Here is a 23,487-nt window from a genome sequence, read left to right as displayed (position 1 = left end):
TGACCTGAGCCAAAACTAAAATTTGGATGCTTAATCAACTAAGCCACTCAGGCGCCCCAACAAGTGTTTTAAAATAGTGATGTCATTTCCCTTTCAGGCTCTGGAGAAACCATTTTTAAATAAAATGTGTTTATTCTTTGTCTCACACTAGATTTTCCTAAGTTGATGTACAATATTAAATTTCTTTAGTAATAATGGGAAAAGGTTTTTTTTTTAAAGTTTTTTTTTTTAAAGAATAAATATAAACCTGAAACTGCTCTGAGAGAGAAAGTCTATTAAAAACATAGTCATGAAAAAATATGTATAGTTATTATTTGCAAAACAAATTGAGATAGCAAGTTCCTTAGTGCTTTTGGTAATTATATCGAGTGGGTCATTAAAAGACTTCCTGAAGCCTCAGGCAGTAATTTTATCCTGGTTGCATGTGGATTAGGGTAGCTTTACAATTTCACACCATGCTTAATAGAGACATTACTGCGCAGGACAAAGTGTTCTTATACACAAGTTGTCTCACAACTCATTGGCTTTTACTTGGTTTGTAGGATTATGTTTCAACAGATGCCACATGCCCAGCACTTGGGGGATAAGAAGTCTCTATCTTTGATGGATTCCAAAGATAAAGAATAATCACTTTTCCACCTGTTGTAACACAATTGTTTTCTTTAGTTTTCTGCAGGTTAAATATCCCTGTTCCCCCCATTGTGAGGTGGGAGTTGTAACAGGGAATGGAGACTTAGCGATATTTTGTTGGCAGCGGGCCATCTACCTGCTATTGATATATTTACTACTGTAGTACTGATGTTATTTTAGAAGCACTAGACCTTTTCCATCAGAATGTAATGGTGAATTCTGATGACTGAGAAATGACAATCAGGAAGTCACCTAAGCAAAGGAAAACACTAGTGGGCCAATCGAATACAGTCACCAAACGAGTAAATCTTTTGTTCTGGTCAGTACTAACGTCATTTGGTAATAATATATTTGAGCAGGACGATGCATTCAATCTGCAATGTCATTTGACCCTTCAAATTCTAAGTTTTGTCACAATGCTTTACCACTATTTTAATTAAAAGTTCAATAACCTACAAAATCGGGGCAGACAGCTTAAAAAGAATTTACTCTGGATATATTGGATTTTCTATAATGGAGTTGATTAGAAATCTAATGGCTCACATTATATGATTGTATTTTTAGAAAGCAAAATGCACAAACCAGATTGCTTCGGCATGGCTTACAGTAGCTAATTCTATTCACCTCTCATGCTAGCCATTAGGCATTGTGAACATAATTACTTCCCCAGTACTGTTTATACTCTACCTTTTGTCCTGGAGGCCCCAGAGGACCCTAAAAAAAGAAAAACTATTCAATTAACATAATAATGTAACCATTTAAACTTAAACGACCAATTAAAACTGTCGTAGTCTGCAAAGGATCCCTTTGCTGTGCAGAAATATGCTGATGTTTTGTACATCGAGGAAAACGAAAATTATTGGTTGGAAGTACACAATAGGTCTTTTCTTCTCTCTTGTTCTCTTTTGAAGAACATTAAACATGTGCAATAAGATTCTGATTTTTCCTTTAAAAAAAGAACCTTTGCTGTTACAAGCATCTGTTTCTTCAAATACCTGAAAATCTATCACATCAATCTCATTTAGAAGGCTGGAGATGTAGCTGCCAGAAGCAGTTAAAATGCAGTGCGGTTCCCCAACAAACAGGCACGTTGTTTGACTTCCGCATCTGCAAAACTTCGGTAAGCAGATTTGCAAAGGAAATAATTGAATAGCATCACAAAGAAACATGTTTTACTCCATTCTTCCTCTTATGAAATGTGGCCAATTGACCTACACAAAAACTGGTTTACAAACTAGGGGATGCCAAGATCAATTGTAGCACCTAGGGTGTACCAGAAAAGGAACAAAAGATGTGGCCGGCTGTTGATAACCTACGATACAGGGGGGTGGGGGGGGGTGGAGAATATGATATTTAGGAAGATGAATGGGGAAATTTACATACAAAGTGAAAATATGGCCGTTCTCAGATTTGGCAGTTTTTCAACCACAAAGTCAGCATTGGAATCCTTTTCACTTTAATGTAGAACAAGGCACAATTTTGGGATGGTGGAAAAGAGCACAAAGATACACAGTTATAACTCTATTTACGTCTATTTTTAAATAAAAAAATATTAAGCATTTTTCTAATTCTTTCAAAAACACTTTTAATTTTAGTATATTTTAACAGTTATACTTTTTATAATGCTAGCTTACTCTTTCATTTCATGTTAACAAGCTCTGTATTCCATTATACCTTACCAATTACTAGCCTATTTTCAATGTGTGACATTTCAGACAATCAGCATCTTAAGTCATATTCTGTAACATTAAAGAAAGCACGAGAGTGCACATTAGAGGGAGAATTAGTCATTCATAAGTTTTTGTGAAAAATACACAATGTTTAGGAACATTCAGAGAATCTGTTCCTCATAAATTATTTCATAATCCTCACAGGAAGAATAAGAATTTCCTCATAAAATCAGCTGTAGGTTATTGAAAGTGCACTGTGCAATATCACCTTTGTATGTTCCTTTTTTATTTACTCAACCAACCAGCCTCTTAATGAGCTTGTTATCCGGCATATCTGTGCGGTCAGACATACTCCTTCCCTATCTCACTCCTTGTATTTAAAACTTTCCCTGTTTCAGATTTTGCAGAGAAAACAGAGGCTATCAGGTGTAAATTCCCTCAACATCATGTCTCTCATCAATCCAAACCCACGTGGACCTCCTTCCTATGTCAGAGGGAAAAGAGACACTCCTCTGCGGGAAGATTCATCCAGTAGACTCTGGAATCCATCCTTGCCTCTGTCCTAGGGGATCTTTCTCCATCAATTATCCCTGCATCTGAATCAGGGCCTCCTGCTTCAAACCAGTTCCTTCCCCTTAGTACATAAACAGGTTTAATCATCCCTCACTTGGGTAAATTGTTTGGGAAGTGAATGCTAATGCTAAGTAAAGGCAGAATTTGGAAGTTGTAGTGATGGGAGATGTGACAGTCGAAGACGATTTGGGTTTTATCATGGTCTATGATTCCATTTTCCCAAGCGTCTCCAGGGCATTTCACTTCTTACAATGTTGACGTTAGAAAGGAAATCATATAACAAAAGGTGCATTAATTCAGTGTTTAGACTGAGAATGTATATGTTCAATTCAAAAAGGTTTGTTTCCCATTTAAACTTAACTTTGCCACTTGAAAAAATATTGTTCAGTACAGCTGACAATTTGGTACATTGATGGACAACCCAGGAAAGGAAATCAGAGCAATTCCGAAATCAAGTGTTTTAACTAGAGACTAACATATCTGGTATTTTCGCATATTGTCTCTGTTGCATGATCACATTAAATCAAAGATTTAGAAAGACTACCCATAACTGTGAAATCCATAAAATTAAATTGTCTATTTCAACACAATATTTCATGAAAATCAAAGGATAGCTATAGAGAAAATAAAAACTTTTTCTTCACAGTTAGGAAATTATTTCTATTTTTGCTAAACTCTAAAAAAAAGCAGTTTTAAAAATGTAACATTAACTTTGAATTGTGAATACATGTCTTGTGGATTATTCATAACTACGTTGCCAAGGGTATATTCTCAGCTACCAAAAATGTGCATATATTCCTTTGAATTCACTGGCAGGAAAAATGGTAGCAAGCCAAGGAGAGTGTCATCTGTTACTAGCAGGGGAGTGGGAATAAAGTGGAACTGGATATAAGGCACAGACGTACATTTGAGTAAGTATAGACACACACACGTACATGGGCACGAGCGCACCCCAAAGAGTTATTTTGCTGAACAAGATTTTGCTTATATGTATGTGTTTTGAGTTTCCTTAGTTAATTATCTCATTATATATCTGTGACATTGTGGTCATTAAATTTAACTTTACCAATGAAAGCTTCACTGATCAAAAATTGATTTTGAAGTTAGAATATGTTGCTACCAGTTGATTAAGATATTCACATTTGAATAATCTTCTGGTTTTGACTATAAATATAAATTAATAAGGTTATGGGAAAATCCCATAGAACCATTCACTAACCATCTAACCTTCTTAAACTTATTTATATTTTCAGTGTGCTCAAAAGTCATTGGAATAATGGCTCAGATAAAAATGTCATAAGTTCATTACTTACTAGTCAAACTAGTGCTTTTATGATTCCTAAATTAAAGCCAATTATTCTAGTGTTTTAAGATTTTAAAAATAATTCCATTATTATTATCTCCATGACTTGTGTTTGGATCAAATCAATTTTTCTAAACTAAAGGGTCAATATTTTTAAATTTTTTTTTTCAACGTTTATTTATTTTTGGGACAGAGAGAGACAGAGCATGAACGGGGGAGGGGCAGAGAGAGGGAGACACAGAATTGGAAACAGGCTCCAGGCTCTGAGCCATCAGCCCAGAGCCTGACGCGGGGCTCGAACTCACGGACCGCGAGATCGTGACCTGGCTGAAGTTGGACGCTTAACCGACTGCGCCACCCAGGCGCTCCAAGGGTCAATATTTTTAATTCTACTTTTATTAATCAATAAAGTGTTGCTTTCTAGATATTTTCTTGGTGGGCACCTTTATATTTGCATATGCTTTGTAAGGAACCAATTTAAGTGGGAATAATTTCATCTCTTCTATTTTTCAAAGTAATTTCTGTGTCTATGTCTCAAGATTAAAAACTGTACAACGTATAGAATCTCTACATATTAAACTGTATTTCTTTAACTCCAAACGTGTTAAACTATAATTTAAACCTTAAAATACACTCGTTTAGGTACAGGTTCTAGGTGATGTATTTGAAAGATAAAAACCCAGTGAGCCATTGAAAAATTCTAAGTGTGGAGTAATAACATCACTCATCTAGATGCAGAAAAAAAATGTAAACCAAGGTTTTTGTGATCTCATGGAAGAGACGATGGAGAGCTATGCAAAACTTACAAACAAGAAATAAATTAGACAGCGCACTTGATATTCTTTCCTGTTTACCTTCACCCCTGCTAGATTCCATATATAAAGATAGGTAGACTATGGTGAACAAGTAAGTCAAAGAAATATGATAGTCCTCATTTGGTGATTGCCTTCACCAGTAAGTGTTATTCAGGTCTGGGAGTGATCTGTTAGTCTTCCTGCTCCTAGCCCATCAGATAATTACTCAGGAATCACTCCATCCTGCCCTTTCCATCAGCTGTATTACTATGCCCTTCTTCAAACCCTCTTCTCTCCCACATAGGTGATGGGCATCTACCTGAGGGCCATTCAGCCTTTTGTCTCCTTCCACCTCTCTCTACAGTGCTGCCTGAGTGAGTTTTCTAGAAGACTAATCAGTTCATACCTTTCCTCTGCTGAAAACCCTTCAATGGCTTTACATAGCTTTTGAGAAAGGTCAGAGCTTTTGTAATAGTGGTGGTTCACCACACAAGCCATGCTTTCACATCTCTGCAACTTTGTACCACTGGCTGTCTGTTCCTAATGGACTTCCTTCTGTTGGTCCTCTCTTCTTTACCCATTCCATCACTCAGAGCTCATTGCCCCCACGCATGGGCTTAGGTTCCCTTCTTTTGTTTTCCAAAGCACTCTTATGACAGCACTTCCTTCATAGAATTTACCAACAGTATTGTAATTGTCTGGTTACTTCTTTCTTCACACTAAATGTCTTCTGTCATGCACAGTAGCTGGCATATGGTAATTGCTCAGTGAATCCTTTTGCATTCATTAATTCTTCCACTTAATAGTTTTCTAGTACCCACTGAGTGTCAGGCAGTTTTCTTGGTGCTGAGGAAATAGCAGAGAAAAAAATAAACAAAACTGCATGCCCTCCTAGACTTCGTACTCTAGTGAATGGAGAAAGACAATAAACAAATAAACAAGTAAAATATAAAGTGTGTCAAGTGGTTAAGTGCTAAAGCAAATGGGAATAAGGATTAGGAGAAGTAGATGTGGTAGTATTGTAAAGTGTGGGGGGTACTTAGTGAAGGCCTCAGGGATAAAGTGTCTCTTGGACAGCGCTCTGGAGGAGGTCAGGCAGAGGCATGCATCTAGAAGGGAAAAGAATGTTCTAGGCAAGGGTATAGCAAGTACAAAAGCCAAGAGATGGGCACAGGCTAAGTGTGTTTAAAGAACACTGAGCAGGCTACAGGTAGGTAGTTGAAGGTGGCAATATGGATAGGGAAGGGAGATCATATTTGTATGGCCTTATAGGTTTTTGTAAGCACAACAGTGTTTACTTTGAGAATAATAAAAATGATAGGAATAAATACATAAAATAAGACAAATTTTTCATGTACCATAGACAACAGTGTCTCAAGATGTTCATGAGAAGATTTTTCACCCTGGCATATACCCAAGTCATTCTAACACTACTGGCATACTCAGCCTCGAGATTACTTCTAAAGGCAAGAATGAGTGGAGGAATTCAGTTCATGCCTTCTACATTAACACAACCAAGAAAAAATCATCTTAGTTATACAGTCTCATTAATACGGAAAGTGTTGTGGATGTGGATGTGGATGTAGGTCCAAGGCCTCTAATGTACTTCAGAGAGCCATTATGCAAACCATAGCTAGAATTATCAACTTAAGTTAATCTTCAAAGCACACAGTGAAGAAATGGATGTATCTATAACCATTATGCATTGGCTGCACTTTCCAGTTTGTAAAAATAAAAAAAAAACACCACTTTTTAATTAAAAAAAGTTTTTTAATTAAAAAAAAAAAGCTTGATCGTGGAATGGAAATGAAATGAAATGGAATGGAAAAAAATTAATGAATTCTTCTGACACCACCGACGTTAGTACAAATTTGATTGAGGTATTAATTACTTAAACAGGATGCAGAGTTTCTAAATGATGTGCTTTGGGTTGCCTCTTGGGAGGTGTTTCAAGGCAAGTTCTGGTTGCCTGCTATTAGGAAATGATGTTCTGTGTGAGCAGGGGGCAGACACAGTTCCTGTTGTGTCCCTGATGGCTAACAGTAAAATTTGAAGCTTTGAAAGCTGCTGGTCATTTCTGGATACAAGAATATACAACCAGCTTCTGTAATAAAAAACTCAGGGAACAAGAAAGAGGTGGTCCATCTGTGAAGGGGAGGATAGAAGCCCTAAACTATTAAGCCATTTAAAATTATTTCCTTTTTGAGTTAAGAATTTTTCCATGATTTAATAAAAGTTAGGCGAAATGAAGAAAATACATTAACGTCAGGTTCTATAGGGAAGAGAGATAACACATATCATCTAACTTCTGGAGTCATAAAATGTTAGTATCAGAATTTCTCAGGGAAGCGGTATAAAAGACTGTAATTATAACTTTTTGAAAAATATTAACCTGGTCAAATGCATCACAAGATCAGAAAACACATTAGCCTGGTTTATAAGGAGTAGGAGGAAATTTGAAATAAACAATGAAAATTTGTCTTAGGAAGAATTCATTTAAGATATATAAAATTCCATTTTCTATCTGGATGCTTGATGAGGGGCGGTCACGAAGCATAAACTCTAGCCACTATTATATGTATGTCTGGAGTATAATTCAAGTCATGTTTTACAAGATTCAGATTTCATAGCTTAAGTGTGTGGAAATGCCAAACTAGGAACTATTGGGAAATGTTTAGAATATAAGAGAGTGTGCTGAAATGTTTTCAGTGTAAAAGCCAATGATTTAGTTGAACTGGGTATGAAGGAACACAGCATAAACAAGGAAGACGGGGATAGTGCTGAGATGGGAGAGCCTCATATCTTGTTTTGAGTCTTTCATGGACTCTGTCTTCAGTCACACTTAATCATGTATATTTTCCCAAGCAGTCTCCTATTAGTCTTCACGTGAAGTTCTTAATAATTCTTCGAGGCTCAGCAGTCATAACTCACTTCCTTCGTGAGACTTCTCCAAGGCACCCAGACAGAGCTGGTTTTTATCCTCTTTGCTTCTCTAGCACATTTCAACTGGCTATATCTTAATATTTCACATATTTATAAAATCTATGTGACTAGGCAGCAAATTCTTCAGGTCATATATTTTACATCCTCAGTACCTAGGTCAGGGCCTAGCAAGTAAATAGTGATTAAATTGAAAGAGTGAATTAATGAATATAAAAATTATTAAATTGCATTTACTGGATTTCCTCCACCATTTTACCACTCAAACCACCATACCTCTATCATCGAAAGGAGTTCCCAGTTTTGAGGCAGTGGTTTCTCTTTAAGTATCTGGGATTTTTGTGTCAATTATATATATAATTCCATAATTTCTATTATATTTCAAATTCTTATTATTAAACAATTTCCATTATTTCCTCTAAAAACAGGTCTACTTTGGAGACTATCAATAACACGGCATGTCTTTAGAGAAATTTGTGAATATTTGATTTAAAAGTTTTAAATGGAGTAATTATTTTTTAAAAAGAATAAATTCTTTCTGACTTATTCATCTCATGTGCTGAGTTTTGGGGTAAAAGGGATGAGTCATTTATTGGTGTTTCTCAAGATTATGAAGCCATGACCTCTGTAAGGAAGGTCTCTTAAAGCTCAGGAAATTAAAGAAGTAATACATTTTTTTCACTAGTTAACAAAACCAGGACCCAAGACTAAATATTGAGCATTAACTACCACCTCAGATTAAAGACAAAGCTAGGTATTTGAGAATCTGTGTTCTGAGTAGGTCCCAAAACAGAGACTCTATCACCTCTCACCAGATATCCAGAGCTGAAATTAGCTCATTCCATCCCTTCTAAATATTTAATAAATTGTTTCTTGTTGCTGAACTCAAAATGGAAATGACCCGGAAAGAAGGAAAAATTAACAGGCTTCCTCTGCCCTCTGTGATTAAGCACACTTCCCTAGCGTGCCATAAAGGAAACAAATTTATGGTTCACAAAGGCCTATCACTGTACACTACACTCAGTAAAAAAATATTTCTATTGAGTAAAGTGTAAGTGCTTTTCCTATTTTAAATCAACAATGCTGAGAAACACTAGCTGCTAACATTTAAATATCCCATGATCAGCAGAAGGAGGACATAAATTTAGGATGATAATATATACTCATCTACTATTCAGGCTTATTTTCTATCTAGACCAACACTGTCCATCAGAACTTTCTGGAACGATGGCAGTGGTCTATTTTGCTAGATCCAGTATAGTAACCACTAAGGCAAGAGGCCACTAAACACTTGAAGTGTGGCTAGTGCAATTATTAGGAATTGGATTTAAAATTTTATTTAATTTAAATTTAAATTTAAATGGCCACACTTATCTTACAAACTACAAATCTAGAGACTGTATAAAACACAGTCAGGTGAACTGGATTCCATCCTCGTTCTGCCACTGACTGCTTCGTGATCTTGGTCAAGTTATTTCACCACTCTGATGTTATCCCTTTATCTGTGAAGTGAAATATTAGATGATTCCTAAGATTTCTTCTCTTTTACACTGTACTTTACAAATAGCCACATAGCGTGACTAGAAATTGATACAATTACTTTTCCACTATCCTCATGAAAATCAGTCTTTTAGTTCTACCACACATACTCACGAACACAGACGTACAAATAATCTATAACACACAAGTGAATTTATGAAGATGAAGGAGAAAAAGAAGTTTTATAGTGATTCTGTTGGATTTATCCCGCCTACTCCTACTCCTGGTACGCAGTGACACCTGTTAGGAGAAAAATATAAAGGTGACTCCTTTGTATTAGTACTTGAGTTATCGATTCATTGACTCATATCATTTGGTCATTCAGTTTATGCACAGTTGCCTCTACTTCGGGTCTGTTCTTCCAAAGGTGAACCACACCACCGGTGTGCACAATAAACTGGAAGAAGAAAAAGTATTTTGAGGCATGTGGATATAGTTCGATCCTGTGAACATCCCAGAATGTCCTCAGGTGAAAGCCCCAGTCTCATAAAGCTGAAGGATGAGGTAGGTGTAGGATGGAAAGGGAGCAGGCCAGGTTCAGAGGCCAGAGCTGGGGCACAGCTCTCTGCATGCTACCACACTCTGCCTTGGATCTCCAGTTCCACATTTGAACTTTTCAAGTCACTATGAGGACATACCTGTGAAGGTCACAGGACAACATATTTTACTTGCCAGTTTATTAATTTGGTTTATACCTGTTAAATATTTCAACACATTGTATAAGGGCTTCCATGTGTACTCTTGCCCTAAAATTTGCACATTTGTCCTTAATCTGCAGATGTTAGGCACAGGACTTATATGGACGCGAGTTTAGTTGAGAAATTTCTTCTTAATCTAACAGAGAGATTTGGGAATCTAACAGAATTTGGTAAAGAGATTTGAATTTCATTAATCTCTTCATACGAGGACGACATTTTGCGTTCGTATAGCTCTACAGTATGTTGGATCCTAAAGTTAAAAGAAATGATAACTAGAGAGGTTGATTATAAATTGAAGGAGACCATTTTTAAGGCTTTCTTGCCCTAAAACTTAATACATGACTGCTGTTTACTGTATCTAGGTATTTATAGAGTATATAGATGTGCATATGTAATATGGCTAAATGGCTATATAATATTTATCTGTGCATTTATAATGAAAACAGAATAGAATGATGGACTTCAAATATGGAAGAGGACTCAGATATCATTTAGTCTCACCACTTTTACAGATGAGGCATCTAAAACCTAGATATCTTAATTTGTCTAATATGATATAGCTTACCAGACCTTTATCTGGAACCAGTGTAAAATAGTTAAAAATAGAGCTGATGCACATCCTAGAGGTTGTTTAAAAAAAGAAATGAGATAAAGAAGAATACAGACAGTAATGTATTCAGCCTTGGAGACTATCTTTTCATATTTATGTTACTTGATTGTGTTCTTTTTAAAAAAATTTTTCTTAATGTTTATTTTTAAGAAAGAGAGAGAGAGAGACAGACAGAGCGCGAGTGGGGGAGGGGCAGCGAGAGAGGGAGACACAGAATCTGAAGCAGCCTCCAGGCTCAGAGCCGTCAGCAAAGAGTGATGCAGGGCTCAAACTCACAAACTGTGAGATCGTGACCTGAGCCAAAGTCGGATGCTTAACTGACTGAGTCACCCAGGCGCCCCTTGATTGTGTTCTTAAACCACTACCGAAAATGCTCCTTCAAAAGTCAATTTTTTGTTTCTAAAACATTGAGCCAGCTTTAAACACAAGTCAAACGTCACTCTCTATTACCACACCAACGTGACTTTTTGACACTTCTGTAGAAATCCAGGGCACAGGAATTCACAGTGAGTTCCTTTGAGTTGGGCAACTGCACAGGGCTGTGCAACAGCACTGGGAGGAGGAGGTATTACTTGTCTACTTTATCTTGGTCCATTTGGAAAACCAAACATTACAGGCTCTAGACAAAAACACCATGGAGATGGGAAGGACTCTGTTAGAGTGGCATTTACTTGTACTTCACGGACAATCAGATTAAGTGAGGATAATAAAGCATTAGAACGGTTGCTAAGGCATCCCAGCAGGGCAGTGTGCACAATGGAATTAAACGCAGTTTTACTGAACAAGATTCCATTGTTAAAATCTAGTCTAGTAGCTAACTATCCTAAGGATGGTTTTGGTCATTTTTGTTATTTGTGATTTGAAGGTCTGGGGTTTTGCTTTCTCTGCGAGATTATAATCACAAAGAGAAGTCTGCTGTTGTCTCTCATGTCTGCCATCCTGCTGATCAAGACAGCTGGCAGAGCAAAGTAAAATGATGAGTTTTAGATGGGGGAGAGCAATGCATTACAACTAAATATATTTAAAGCAAATCTTCACATATTAGTTATTTCAATTTTATTTTAATTGAAGCAGAAGCAATTATTTATGTTTATGTAATTAGCTAACATAAAATGCATTATATTCACTTGAGCCAAATGAATTAAATGTGTTTTCAGGCAAAATTAAAATACGCTGAAAATATCGATAACCTCTTCAGAACGTAAGTCCAAATTTCACTTTAAGGAACAATAACCGCAAAATTTTTTCTGACTTTTGAACTCTCTGACACTACCAGGAACCAATGAGTGACATTTTAAGTACTCTCATAATTCAGAAAGAGACAAATGGATATGCTATGGAATTTGCATATATTTGGGAGGAGAGTGAGGGAGGAGGAAAGGGTTTCAGAGTAAGAAAAGTGATTTGGTCTATAAAGCCTTCGATGTAGACACTTGGGACCAAAAAATAATTTCCAGGAAATTGGGATGAGTTGGCATATCTATCTTTTATGCTTTTGAGAACTCCTACCACTATTTACCAAAGAAGGAAACAGTAAGAATGTCAGAAGAAAAGATAATTTCAAAAATATGATTTTAACAGCTATTTAAACCTCTGAAAAACTTGAAAAATAAAGATCACTTGTGCTAGGGTTCACAACTTTGCAGCTTCCAACTGTGGTCAGTCCTCGCTTTGATTCTAGGGTCTAGTTTGATGACCTAGAATGGTTTTCTTCTTATTTAAATGGAGTCCAATTTATTTTAACTCAAGAGTCTGTGTTTGAAAACCTCATCCTGAACTTCTCAGAAAACCCGAAGGTCATGTTTACAGAGTAGATGCACAGCAAGATTAAATAAATGTGGAACTGCTGCAGGCCCTTTTTATTCTATCAGAGATGCTGTTAATCTTCAGATGATTATTTTTGCCATATAAAATATATATCCTGGATTATGAAAACTAATTCCCCACCTGACACACTCATAAACGGTTTTGTAAGAGCTAATTTTAGAACACTCCTAGTTTTTTTCATTTCATCATCAGAGACATTTTACATTTTGAGAAATTCTCCAGTGCCTCTCAAGACCCTCTCCTCCACTACGCACACCGATAAACGTAGTGAGTTTTGCATACTGTGGAAAAGATGAGAGCCATGCTGTTTGTTACCTTTCCTTGTTTTAACCTGTGGATGAGAAGGCGATTGTTATGAAAAATTGATAATGTAAGACCATAGGAGAAGGCCAAAAATAAAAACTGGTAACAGCAAATAGGACCCAAGGAATAAGTTGCACTATCGATCACAGTATCTAATACGCTGCAATGTAACTGATAGCTGTAATCACATGGTTCTTAGCCCTTATATTTCATAAAGTGGCCTTTCTGTATGCTAAGTTATGTCACCAGGGATTCAACTTAACAGTGATACTTCTTATTTATGGAACTCTTTGTAGTTCATAAAGCATTTCCATATTATTACTCTTTCATTTGCTTCTCACCAGAACCCAGTGAGATAGATGAATTAGGAATGACCGCCTACACGTTACAGATCAGTAAAAGAGATCACAGTCTATAGTCATTCACTCCCCTAAGCAGTTTTGAGTCCAGAACTACTCAGGCAATGTATTTTTCTCCCTACCAGACTTCTAGTCAACACACACACACACACACACACACACACACACACGTGTGTGCACACGAACATAATATTTAAAAGGAAAAACAAAGAAAATTTCCAGTGAAAATTTTCTCCCATGAAAACTATTATTTTTTCAGTATCATCTTCTTTCTTTGATACAGTTAAAATATATAAGTGCTATTTAAGTTAACAAATATAACTGTTTTTTAAAAAACGATAGCTTTTTAAACCATAGAAATATTTCACTTTAAGAGGGGAAGAGGAATTAGAGGATTATATTGCTTCACAAAAAGACTCTGAATAGGATTGCATGAAATAGCAAAATTCCCCAGAACATTTAAGATATGTTGATTTATGAAAATCTGATTCATACAGAACTTTACAGGAATACATCTGTTATATAAATCCATGTTCACCTGTAATTTACTCTAGGGGGAACAACTGAGTGATAATAATAATAACACACTCATATAGTTCTTCGTTATGTATTTTAAAGTGCTTTCCCCTAATTTATTGCATTTGTCTTTGGCAACCTTATAAGGGAGGCAGAGAGGGTATTATTATCCTTTCTTTACGGATGAGAAATTAGAGGTTAAGTGACTTGCCCAAGGTCAGACAGACTATTCATTCATTTACTGCTATTTGAGTGATGTAGTTTTAACGGGGTAGGTCAAGGAAGTAAGGTTCTTCCTCCTAACTTTTTTTAAGCAGCTGTGAAGGCTATTAAAATAGAGGTGGATGATCTCACAAATGTAATGTTGAACGAAAGAAGCCAGACACAAAAGTGTATATACTGTAAGATTCTATTAATATAAAATTCAAATGCAAGCAGAATTAATCTATGGTGGCAGAATCAGGATGGTGGTGACCTTTGGTAAGAGGCAGATGGTGACTGGAGGGTAGAGAGGGGTTTGCTAACATTGTACTTCTTGCTCTGGTTTGTGGTTGTATAGTTATGTTCACTGTGAAAATTCACTGAGATATATACTTGCGATTTGTTTATATGTATATATTTGATTTGTTTATATATATGTATATATATACACATTATATATATGTAACCCAATACATATATATACATTATGTATATAATGGAAGTTTTCTTTTAAAAAAGTTTTGTATCTTTAAAAACAGTACAGCACTTTAGAAGATCATTACATTACACATATCCTTTGAACATTTGTGATTTCAATCAAGTTTCTTAGCTGCATTCTAAAAATGAGAATATGAACTAAATCTGAAGAGTTTAAAAAGAAGAAAAAATTTATTTAAAAAATGTCTGGGATCATCTTCGTCTGAAAAGTTGCTATATGAAATGGGAAATTGAAGCAAACTAAGATAATAACATAATTCATTTAGGGCCAGTGGAACATTTATATTTAATGACATTAAGCTAGGAACTGTAGGGAAATGACATTAAACTGTGATTCACATAGTATATTCTAGAATATATCTTAAGGAAGATAAGATTATAATTTTTAAAATACCCATTTTATTTTAGAATTTTGTGTATTAGGACGATGCATTGGGCATCAAGGTAGAAAGCCAGTGGCAATGATAAAAATCTGAGTAGAATGTGCAAACCTGGGGACAAACATGGGCTCCTGAGAATCCCAAGGAGCCTTCAATGTAACAATGTTTGGGAGGAATATGTTTTGAGCATCATCAAGGATAGAAATTAAAGTTGCATTCAGTTGCTTAAAGCAGTTTCAAAATTTATATTATAGTTTTCTAAGAATCCTTCACTCCCGTGACCCTGTAACCCTGAGAACCAATGCTGTACTTGTACTCAAAGTTGCCACTTATGACATATGTTTTGTTTAATTTTTACACATTATCTTTTTTGTTGTGTTTCATTTTATTTTTTTCAAGAAGCCATGATAATTCATCCACCTTCAAGTCATCTGTATCCACTCACTATCTTGATATTATATGCTGGGAACAAAGAATTTCCGGGGGCAGGGGGGTGGGGTGGATCAGACTCCATTCCAGGGTGCTTTCGTCTCACCAGCGATGTTTCAAAGCCACCTCCACCACAGCTAGGACTACAGCTCGGTGACGTTTCTCCCCAGGAGGGCTGTTGAAGGCATCCTGTTCAGGGAGAAGTCTTGAACCTTTAACCCATTCGCACATTTGTTTTAATTCCTGACCGACTGCTGTATTCTTGTGTGTTAGTTGCATTAGGACCTAGCTAACTCATTTTGTAAAATAAACGTTACACCCTAAACACCTGCGTCTGTGTGCCACAAATTGTGTAGAATACACAGGATCAAGTCAATTGTGATCACTGCATCCAGGACGAATGTGAGACATAGCTGTCCTCTGGAATTTGGGTTATTAGAATGTCAACCTGTGTTCCCCAATGTTGCTCATGTCATAAAATAGGTCAGAAAGGTGGCTCCAGAGATAGCAGGGAAGAGACAGGGAGAGGTAGGTTGAAGGAATTCTACTCTTCAAGGCTCAGCAAGCTGCTCCAATTACTCTTTCCCTGGCAAAGGCTAAACAAATCATGAAGAACGGGACCTGCATGTCTCCGGGTAAGTCCATGTGGAATCATTTCATAATCTTTTTTAATGACAGGGATCAAGAAGGCACAACTGTTTCTCTCTCTGGGTGGAGCCCTTCAACAACAAAAACTCCTTGAATCCCTGTGGAAGTTTCACTATACTAATTCATGATTAGCAACACCTGAACCCTTTGAAAATTCATTCCTATTTAAGCTAATAGGCATATCCCTGAACTTAATCTTCCTTTATAGCGGCTGAACAAAGCATATTCTGTCCTTTGACCTTCCTTGCTGTCATTCCTCCCACCTGGAATCTCCTACTTTTTCCTCTTGGTCAGTTCTGTGGATGTGCTGCTTTGTGATCTTCATAAAAGACAGGCCACATTTTTTTCCATTTTTACTAATTTTCACTCTTTTCCTTATAGGTCATATGATGATAACATTTGTTACATATAATCTTGACCACACTTTTGAATAATTTGGACTTCCATTATTTTTGGTATAGAAAAATAAATTAAGATACTTGCCATCAAGCCTTGTTCTCCTGGTTTCCCTGGTTCACCCTTAAAAAAGAACAGTGATAATATTTATTAATGCTATAAACATTAAAAAGCCATTTTAATTGTTTTTTTTTTCTTTTTCACAATACCCACAGGGACGCATGAATGTCAAATATACTTTGCAGGCTACATAGAGGAATGCAAACACAATGCAATGAAAAGAAAGCCAGTGTTCTTCCTTCAAATTCATTTTATAAACATTTTAGGATTTAATAAAGTGAGTCTAGATTACAGCATAGATTTAAGAATTATGCCAAGAACGTATTCTAAATAAAACTAGTAGGAATGGTTATACTGTAAGTCAATAAAGGGTCCTAGAAAAATATTTAATTGTAATTCCAGTAACATTTATTATGTTCTGTTCATGATGACATAAAGATGATGATCTGGCCTCTTTATGAGAACTCAGAACTTCCATATATAGGATAGAGAGATAATTGCTCTTAGTACAGGCATTAAATAATAAAATGTGCAGAGATTGATTTTGAATTTGTTTTCCTGGATTAATGATGGCTGAAGTGATATGTTTTATTAAAATTAATAGCATATGTTAAAATACATAGAATTTGTGCTATATCATACCACTATCATAGTTTTCTAATACTCAGATTCCTACCAAATTCCTTATTATGTTTTATGGTCATATTATTATATTGATAGTCATTGGCAACAGATATTTTTTGGAAAAACCAGTCTTGTCATATCCAATATATATAAAAGTTGTTGGACTTTAAAAATGAGTACTTTCAGTTTGTTTTCGTAAAACCTTTTTCTAGTGGTTATCATCGTATATAAAAATTAACTCTGAGACTATACATCCAGTTCAATTTACCTTTGTGGAATTAAAAACCTTGCTCATACCTTTGTGTAAAAAGCTCTTATTTCTTACTCAGATGAATGAATTATGTTAATTTAAAGGATGACATAGTTTTTCAATTATTTACAGTTTGTCATACCTTACCTTTATCTTATTTCTTAAAAGTAATCTATACTTTGAGGAATATACAAGATCCAATGATCTAATTTTGTACCATCAAAATGATTTCAACTACTCTTCTTAGTGGAAGAAACACTCAAGGTATCTTTGTCAGCAACCAGCAATTCTTTGGGGAGCTTTAACTATCCCTAGAGGTGTGCTTTCTCTATCTTTTGGGATATCATTCCAAAAAAAGGTGAGAACTGTGAAGACAATTTCAGGATGGAATCACTACCTTTGATGGTTCAGTGAAAGCCGTCCTAAAGACCAGGAAATAATAGGTTGGGAGTCAATCTTACATTTCATATGACAAATTTACAGCCATGTTCAGAAAGGGAAACAGGGCTTTCAAGAAAGCTGTCTCAGAAAAGTCATAAAGTACTCTACATTCTTACAAAGAGAACCACTTATTAAAAAAATACATAAACATAGGAATATAAAAACGAAATACACCAAAACATTAATTGCTATGGCTGATTTTTTTTTCTTTTTGGTTGTCTTCAGTTTTAAAAACTTTCTACGTTGTGGATAAATGTTTTCATGATTTGTACTATGAAAACACTCAGGAAAATAATTTAAGTCAAAGCAATAGATAAATAGATTAATTAGTTCAGCAATAAATTTGAAATTCAAGTCCTAAAGCCATAATATAAATGTAAAAATGTTTAACCTTGCCATATATTTCTTTAAACTATTGGGTTATGTCTACTGAATCAAACCATTTATGTAGTGTCCTATACTACTGTATTATTGACACTTAATCAATCTTAGTAACTAAGTACTTAGATCTAAGTATTGAGATTGTTTTTAAATCATTTCTATTAATAAGGACAAATGATATTCAAACCATGCCTATTGATGTTTTAACCATTAATATTACTGTTTTATTAACATTTTTTCTTTTCTTTCTTCCTTTTTTTTTTTTTTTTTGGTCGATGATTTACAAGGCAGTAAACATTAAAAAGATTTACCTCCTTTGCCTTCCATAAGTCATATGGGACTTTATTTTCTCTATCACTGATCCTTTGGAGAATTCCCAATCTCTCACCTATATTTTCAAGCTATTCTCCCATGTAAGCCAAAGACATTCATGTGTTCTAGGGTAGTCAGGACACAAGTGAGATCAGGAATCATGGACTTCTTGAGCCTTACCTGAAAGCCAGTTTAGTTTCCATCTCCAGGTCTCTCTGTGGTTCATGTGGGTTCCCCGTGGATTGAGTGGTAAAGAAGAATCCTGCTGGCAGCACCCTCTCTGCTTGGGGAGTTTCCTATCACCCCACTTCCTGCAACCCCCTACTCCCATGGCCCCTCCTTTTCCCATTCCATCCCAGTGCTGACCCTTAAAACGAATGGATCCAAAATGCAACTCACAGGCACTCCTGGCATTCCACGAGGGCCATCTTTCCCTGTGTCCCCAGGAGGTCCTCTTGGGCCGGGAGGGCCTGGAGGTCCTGGAGGCCCAGCCTGCCCTTGGTCACCCTACAATGGAGAACCGAACAGACCAACAGTGACCATGAAAGATAAAGATCCAGGTCTTCTTTTCAACACTTTAAATTTGTATTATCTAATCCACATTTACACTATGAAAAGAACCAGAACAATCAGAAACATGAAGCCTGTAGGCAATTTGCCTGCCAGCAGGGAGCAAATAAATATTCATGCTGGGTGAGCTGAGTAGATGCTATTAAAATCAAAGCAGCTCAGGAACCAGCACTCACAGCTCTTGGAAATAGTGTGTATGTTATCATGATATTCAGAGCTGTTAGAAAAGTTCTGCATAACTTAATTCGTGACAATGCTGCATCAGTTATATTCACCTTGTTTAATAAAATGACTGCATTTGTAGCTGGACAAATGTGTTTACTCTTTCATAACCTACAAAATTAAACATACAGACTCTTGTCAAACTGTATAATAATTTATAAATTACCAAAGCCAGAGAGCTTGGAAACTGGATCTATTACTGGATATAACTTAAGCTTTTTTTTTTTTTTAATTAAGAAAAAATTAGGCATTCTACACCTTTTTACTTTGGTACTTTCATATACATTTCAAACAAATGCAGCTCACGAGACATAATTTTGTTCTAGGATATTTCCAAATAAATACCCCCACCCCACCCCCACCCATGAGAGATGAATGGTAAAGCAACAGTAAATGGAGTAATCACTGAATGTAAAGAAGAAATCAGACTTGAGCAAGAATAAGCACTACCTTAATGAGGCGGCGTTTAATGAGCTGCTGATCAGCAGAGAGAAACCCATGATTGATTTTAGGAAACACCATCTGATCAGTCAGGTGAGGTCAAAGGTTGAAGTTCAGAGGTGAGAGAGTTGGAGAATAGACATCAGAAGGCCCCAAGAAAGAAATAAAGATATTCACATTAGGCTTATAATGACCATTAAACAAAATGGAACTGGTGCTTGTGTCTGACATCAGACTATCTGGCTCTTCTTGAAGGAAATATAACCCTAAGATAGGATGGCAAGAACAGATTTTTAGTGAGGGAGGAATCTTTTGGATCCCATCATTCCACTGTGGCTGTTAGGCCTCTTTCATGTAGTATGTTAAAGAAGCAGGAAAGCTCCCATCACCCACATCCTGCCCTCTGAGCAGAGAGTCTAGAGACCAAGCACCAGTTCAAATTCCGTCAGACTTGTCAACCAGCATAACGTGGCAGGAACACGACTGCCATTTTATAAATGCCCTAAGTCCATAATACTTAGGATCATTTAACTGATCATTTAACCGAAAAACATCACAGAGTGTTGGCATGCGTGCAAATTAAACCATCAAGGTGTGGCTCGGTCCTAGATAGCCACGTCTGCTTCTCTTCATTACCCTTGCTCAACTTCAATATCCTTCTCTCTTTCTGTTCAAGATTCTCCTCAATAGATATTTGACCTCGCTGATGTAGGCGAGGTCCCAAGGATCCAGTAACTCAATGCATATGGTGAAAAGAGCAAGTGGACTTGGCAAGCCAATTTAGCTGTTCTCGCTCACTCTTATGCTGATTGCGGGCTCTGACTGAGCAGCATGGGTGCCAACCACAAACCTTGACGGTGAGGATCTGATTACTGTGCAGAGCAGCAACTGTGGGGAAGCCTGGCAGACCCTATGGACGTGGGACAGCACCAAAACAACACGACACAAAACGTCACACAGACATTCTACTAATGGACAAACAAAACAAGCGTGTATCTAATGCCACCCTGTCCCAGCTCTAAGTCTTGTCTTGTTTGACACACTGTAAAGGAAATCAGACACACAAGGCTCCCAGGCAACACATTCCTTAAATGGAAAGGCCAGATTGAGAACTCATTGTAACTTCTCTTGTGGCAGTTACACTGGGATCCGTGTATATACTCTTAGCACTTCTAGAATCTTACATACAAAATGTTAGCACAATATAGAGATAACTGCAGACACTGTTATGAAAGCAACACCGTAATTTCCCTCCATGGATATTCTGTTTACAACTCAGGACATACATGTATTAATTCTATTAATTCTTTTTTTTTTTTTTTGGACAATACTGAACAGAATTTTGCAGTCTGATCAGAAGTATTTCTCAGAATAAATGCAGTTTGCCTCACAAAAGATAGTCTTACCACCCACATATCAAAATTTCTCTCTCCAATCATATGATGATTCTCAGATCTTTCCTGTTTCAGGAATTCCTGCAGAGATGGTGGGTAGAAATCTGTCTCCTACAACATGTGTATTTCATGTCAGAGGGATTTATGGTCACACTCTGCAGTAATCACTTCTGTCATGTAACTTTTCCAAAAGAACTTGACAGTTCACACAACCCCTTGAAGCAGAAAAGTGGTTTTGAATTCCTTAACCAAGGAGAACAGGGGAGAGATATTTTAGAGACTTGTACTTCACTAACTTGTACTAACCTGTCTTCATAGGTGCTATCAATTGGGTAGGTCTGAGAGAGAACTTGGGCCTGTGTTCTGTATCTTTTCCGACATGAGATATTGCAGCCTTTTATTCCATTTTTTCTCCACACAGAACATGTTTACCATGCAAATGAAATAAACAGCAACCACAGCTTACATGGACTCAAGTGTCTGCAGGCTTCCCAGACGCTCCTTCTTGCTCACTGCCCTTCCCCTCTTCTGCCCAAATCTATTATGAGGATATCCTTAGTAAAAGCCCATACATTTCTAGTTTTTGAAATTCTGTTAGTCTTGGCATAGTCCTCTGCCTTATTTCCGCCTTATTTGGGATATACTTTTCTTTCTTTTTTTTTTTCAACGTTTATTTATTTTTGGGACAGAGAGAGACAGAGCATGAACGGGGGAGGGGCAGAGAGAGAGGGAGACACAGAATCGGAAACAGGCTCCAGGCTCTGAGCCATCAGCCCAGAGCCTGACGCAGGGCTCGAACCCACGGACCGCGAGATCGTGACCTGGCTGAAGTCGGACGCTTAACCGACTGCGCCACCCAGGCGCCCCTACTTTTCTTTTTTTAAAAGAACCAATAAAATTATGTTTGCAGCATGAAGACATCTCTTCAGCCCTAATGACTTTGACTTTCATTCTTTGGAGCTGGGACTTCTCAGGAAGCAAAAGCAGAGGACATCTTATCTGTTTTAGCAAATCCTTTGTGATAAGGTTATTAAGTGTCTGGGTAATTTTGAGGTGACCTGTATCCTCTTTTTTCTTCTCCCTAAGTAAAAGCCCTTGAAACATAGATGCTACCCAAATTCAGAAATGCTACAAGTTGGAAAACAGATGTGTACAATTTGCTTTTGTTTTACTATGGAATATGAGTTTAAAATGTTATTAGATGGTAATGTGCCAGCATCTTTCCATCTGTGACTCATTAGCCCTATATTACACAGTCAGAATTTTATATATAAACGTCGTCTTTATGTAACAAAGAACAAAAACAGATACAAACAAGAAGTGTATGAGGGATCAGAATCTTGACTAGTGGCGATAAATCATAATGTCACTTTGAACAGGATTATCTAACAAAAATAATTTAAAATTAAAAGCCTTTAACAGCACACATGGTAGGACTTAACAAAAGTTTTGAAATTTGAATGTATAAATAAGTCACTTCTTGTACTCATATCTGAACATGACCAGCTTGCTGTTTGATCATATTTTCTAAATGCTCACAGAAAGCTTCATAACTTCTTAGTTTGGTTTCCAGTGTTAGCGAGATCTAAAGAGGGAAGTGGATAGGTAATTCTCATCTCAGATAGATCCTTTTCACTAAACAGAAAAATCTCTATTTGGGGAAGCTGATTTTATATTTCTCAATCATCTTAACTGTAGAAAATGCTACATTGTAAAGATTTTATTAATGAGCTAGGCAAAAGGATTTCAGAAGTTTATACGTAACAAAGTAGAAAGGGACATGTGGAAGAATTCTCTTAAATTCTAACAAAAATCCCATGGCTTAGGCTGCAATTTCCTAGGACCTGGTGCTCTTCAAAACTGTGGTAATGCTTGAAGGCTACATGCCAGGGTGGGGTGGGGTGGAGGCAGTGGATAGGGGTTATGTAAAGGCAATAATAAATATGGCACATCTTCCTTAAGAGTCAAGTTTGACAAATGTTAAATAATTTTAAATATTTTTATGTAAAGCAATGTCATATTATGAGGTAGAGTGCAAAATTTGCACAAATTTTTAAAACTTTTACCATTTGATCATGGTAGAGAACCTCATCTCACAGGGGATACCTCTACATTACAGGTAATACTGAACTAACCCTCTTCTTCCCACAGGAGGTCTTTGGTGGATAAGTTTGGAAAGTACTGGTGGTGAATACTTATCTGTAAGTCATGGCTTTACGTGGCCATAAGAGTTAGTCCTCCCTGGCCATTCACACAGAGTGCACTTTTTCATTAACTACGCCATTTTTTTCCATGATATCATTAGTCATAGTCCTTTCTAAATAAATGGAATGGACATATTTCACTTGGTTTTACATCTTGGAAAACTTGCCTGGTACACAGATGGTTCAAGTGGGTGTGGGAAAAAACTGTCTCTCCAGAAAAACATGGAGAAAGAGTCCGGGAATAAGCTAAAATGTTAAAATAATGTGTACAATT

General features: G+C 36.6%; 1 protein-coding gene across 15 annotated transcripts in view; it reads right to left on the bottom strand.

Annotated features, from left to right (window-relative positions):
* COL25A1 (collagen type XXV alpha 1 chain) overlaps positions 1-23,487 on the bottom strand; it is a 469,374-nt gene that overhangs the window by 101,363 nt on the left and 344,524 nt on the right. For 11 of the 15 annotated variants that reach the window (XM_043570764.1, XM_043570726.1, XM_043570736.1 and 8 more), the window contains 4 exons: positions 19,625-19,696; positions 18,782-18,889; positions 16,402-16,437; positions 1,318-1,344 (listed from right to left, as the gene is read on the bottom strand). In XM_043570764.1, the coding sequence (XP_043426699.1) occupies positions 1,318-1,344; positions 16,402-16,437; positions 18,782-18,889; positions 19,625-19,696 (243 nt within the window). Of the gene's footprint in view, positions 1-1,317; positions 1,345-16,401; positions 16,438-18,781; positions 18,890-19,624; positions 19,697-20,465; positions 20,526-23,487 lie in introns of all 15 variants that reach the window. The other 4 variants (XM_043570811.1, XM_043570744.1, XM_043570848.1 and 1 more) reach the window with 1 other exon arrangement.

The sequence above is a fragment of the Prionailurus bengalensis genome, chromosome B1 (assembly GCF_016509475.1).
Source record: "Prionailurus bengalensis isolate Pbe53 chromosome B1, Fcat_Pben_1.1_paternal_pri, whole genome shotgun sequence".
Classification (NCBI taxonomy): Eukaryota; Metazoa; Chordata; class Mammalia; order Carnivora; family Felidae; genus Prionailurus; species Prionailurus bengalensis.
The sequence above is the reverse complement of the archived record's forward strand: the minus strand, read 5'-3'. Positions and strand labels throughout refer to the sequence as shown.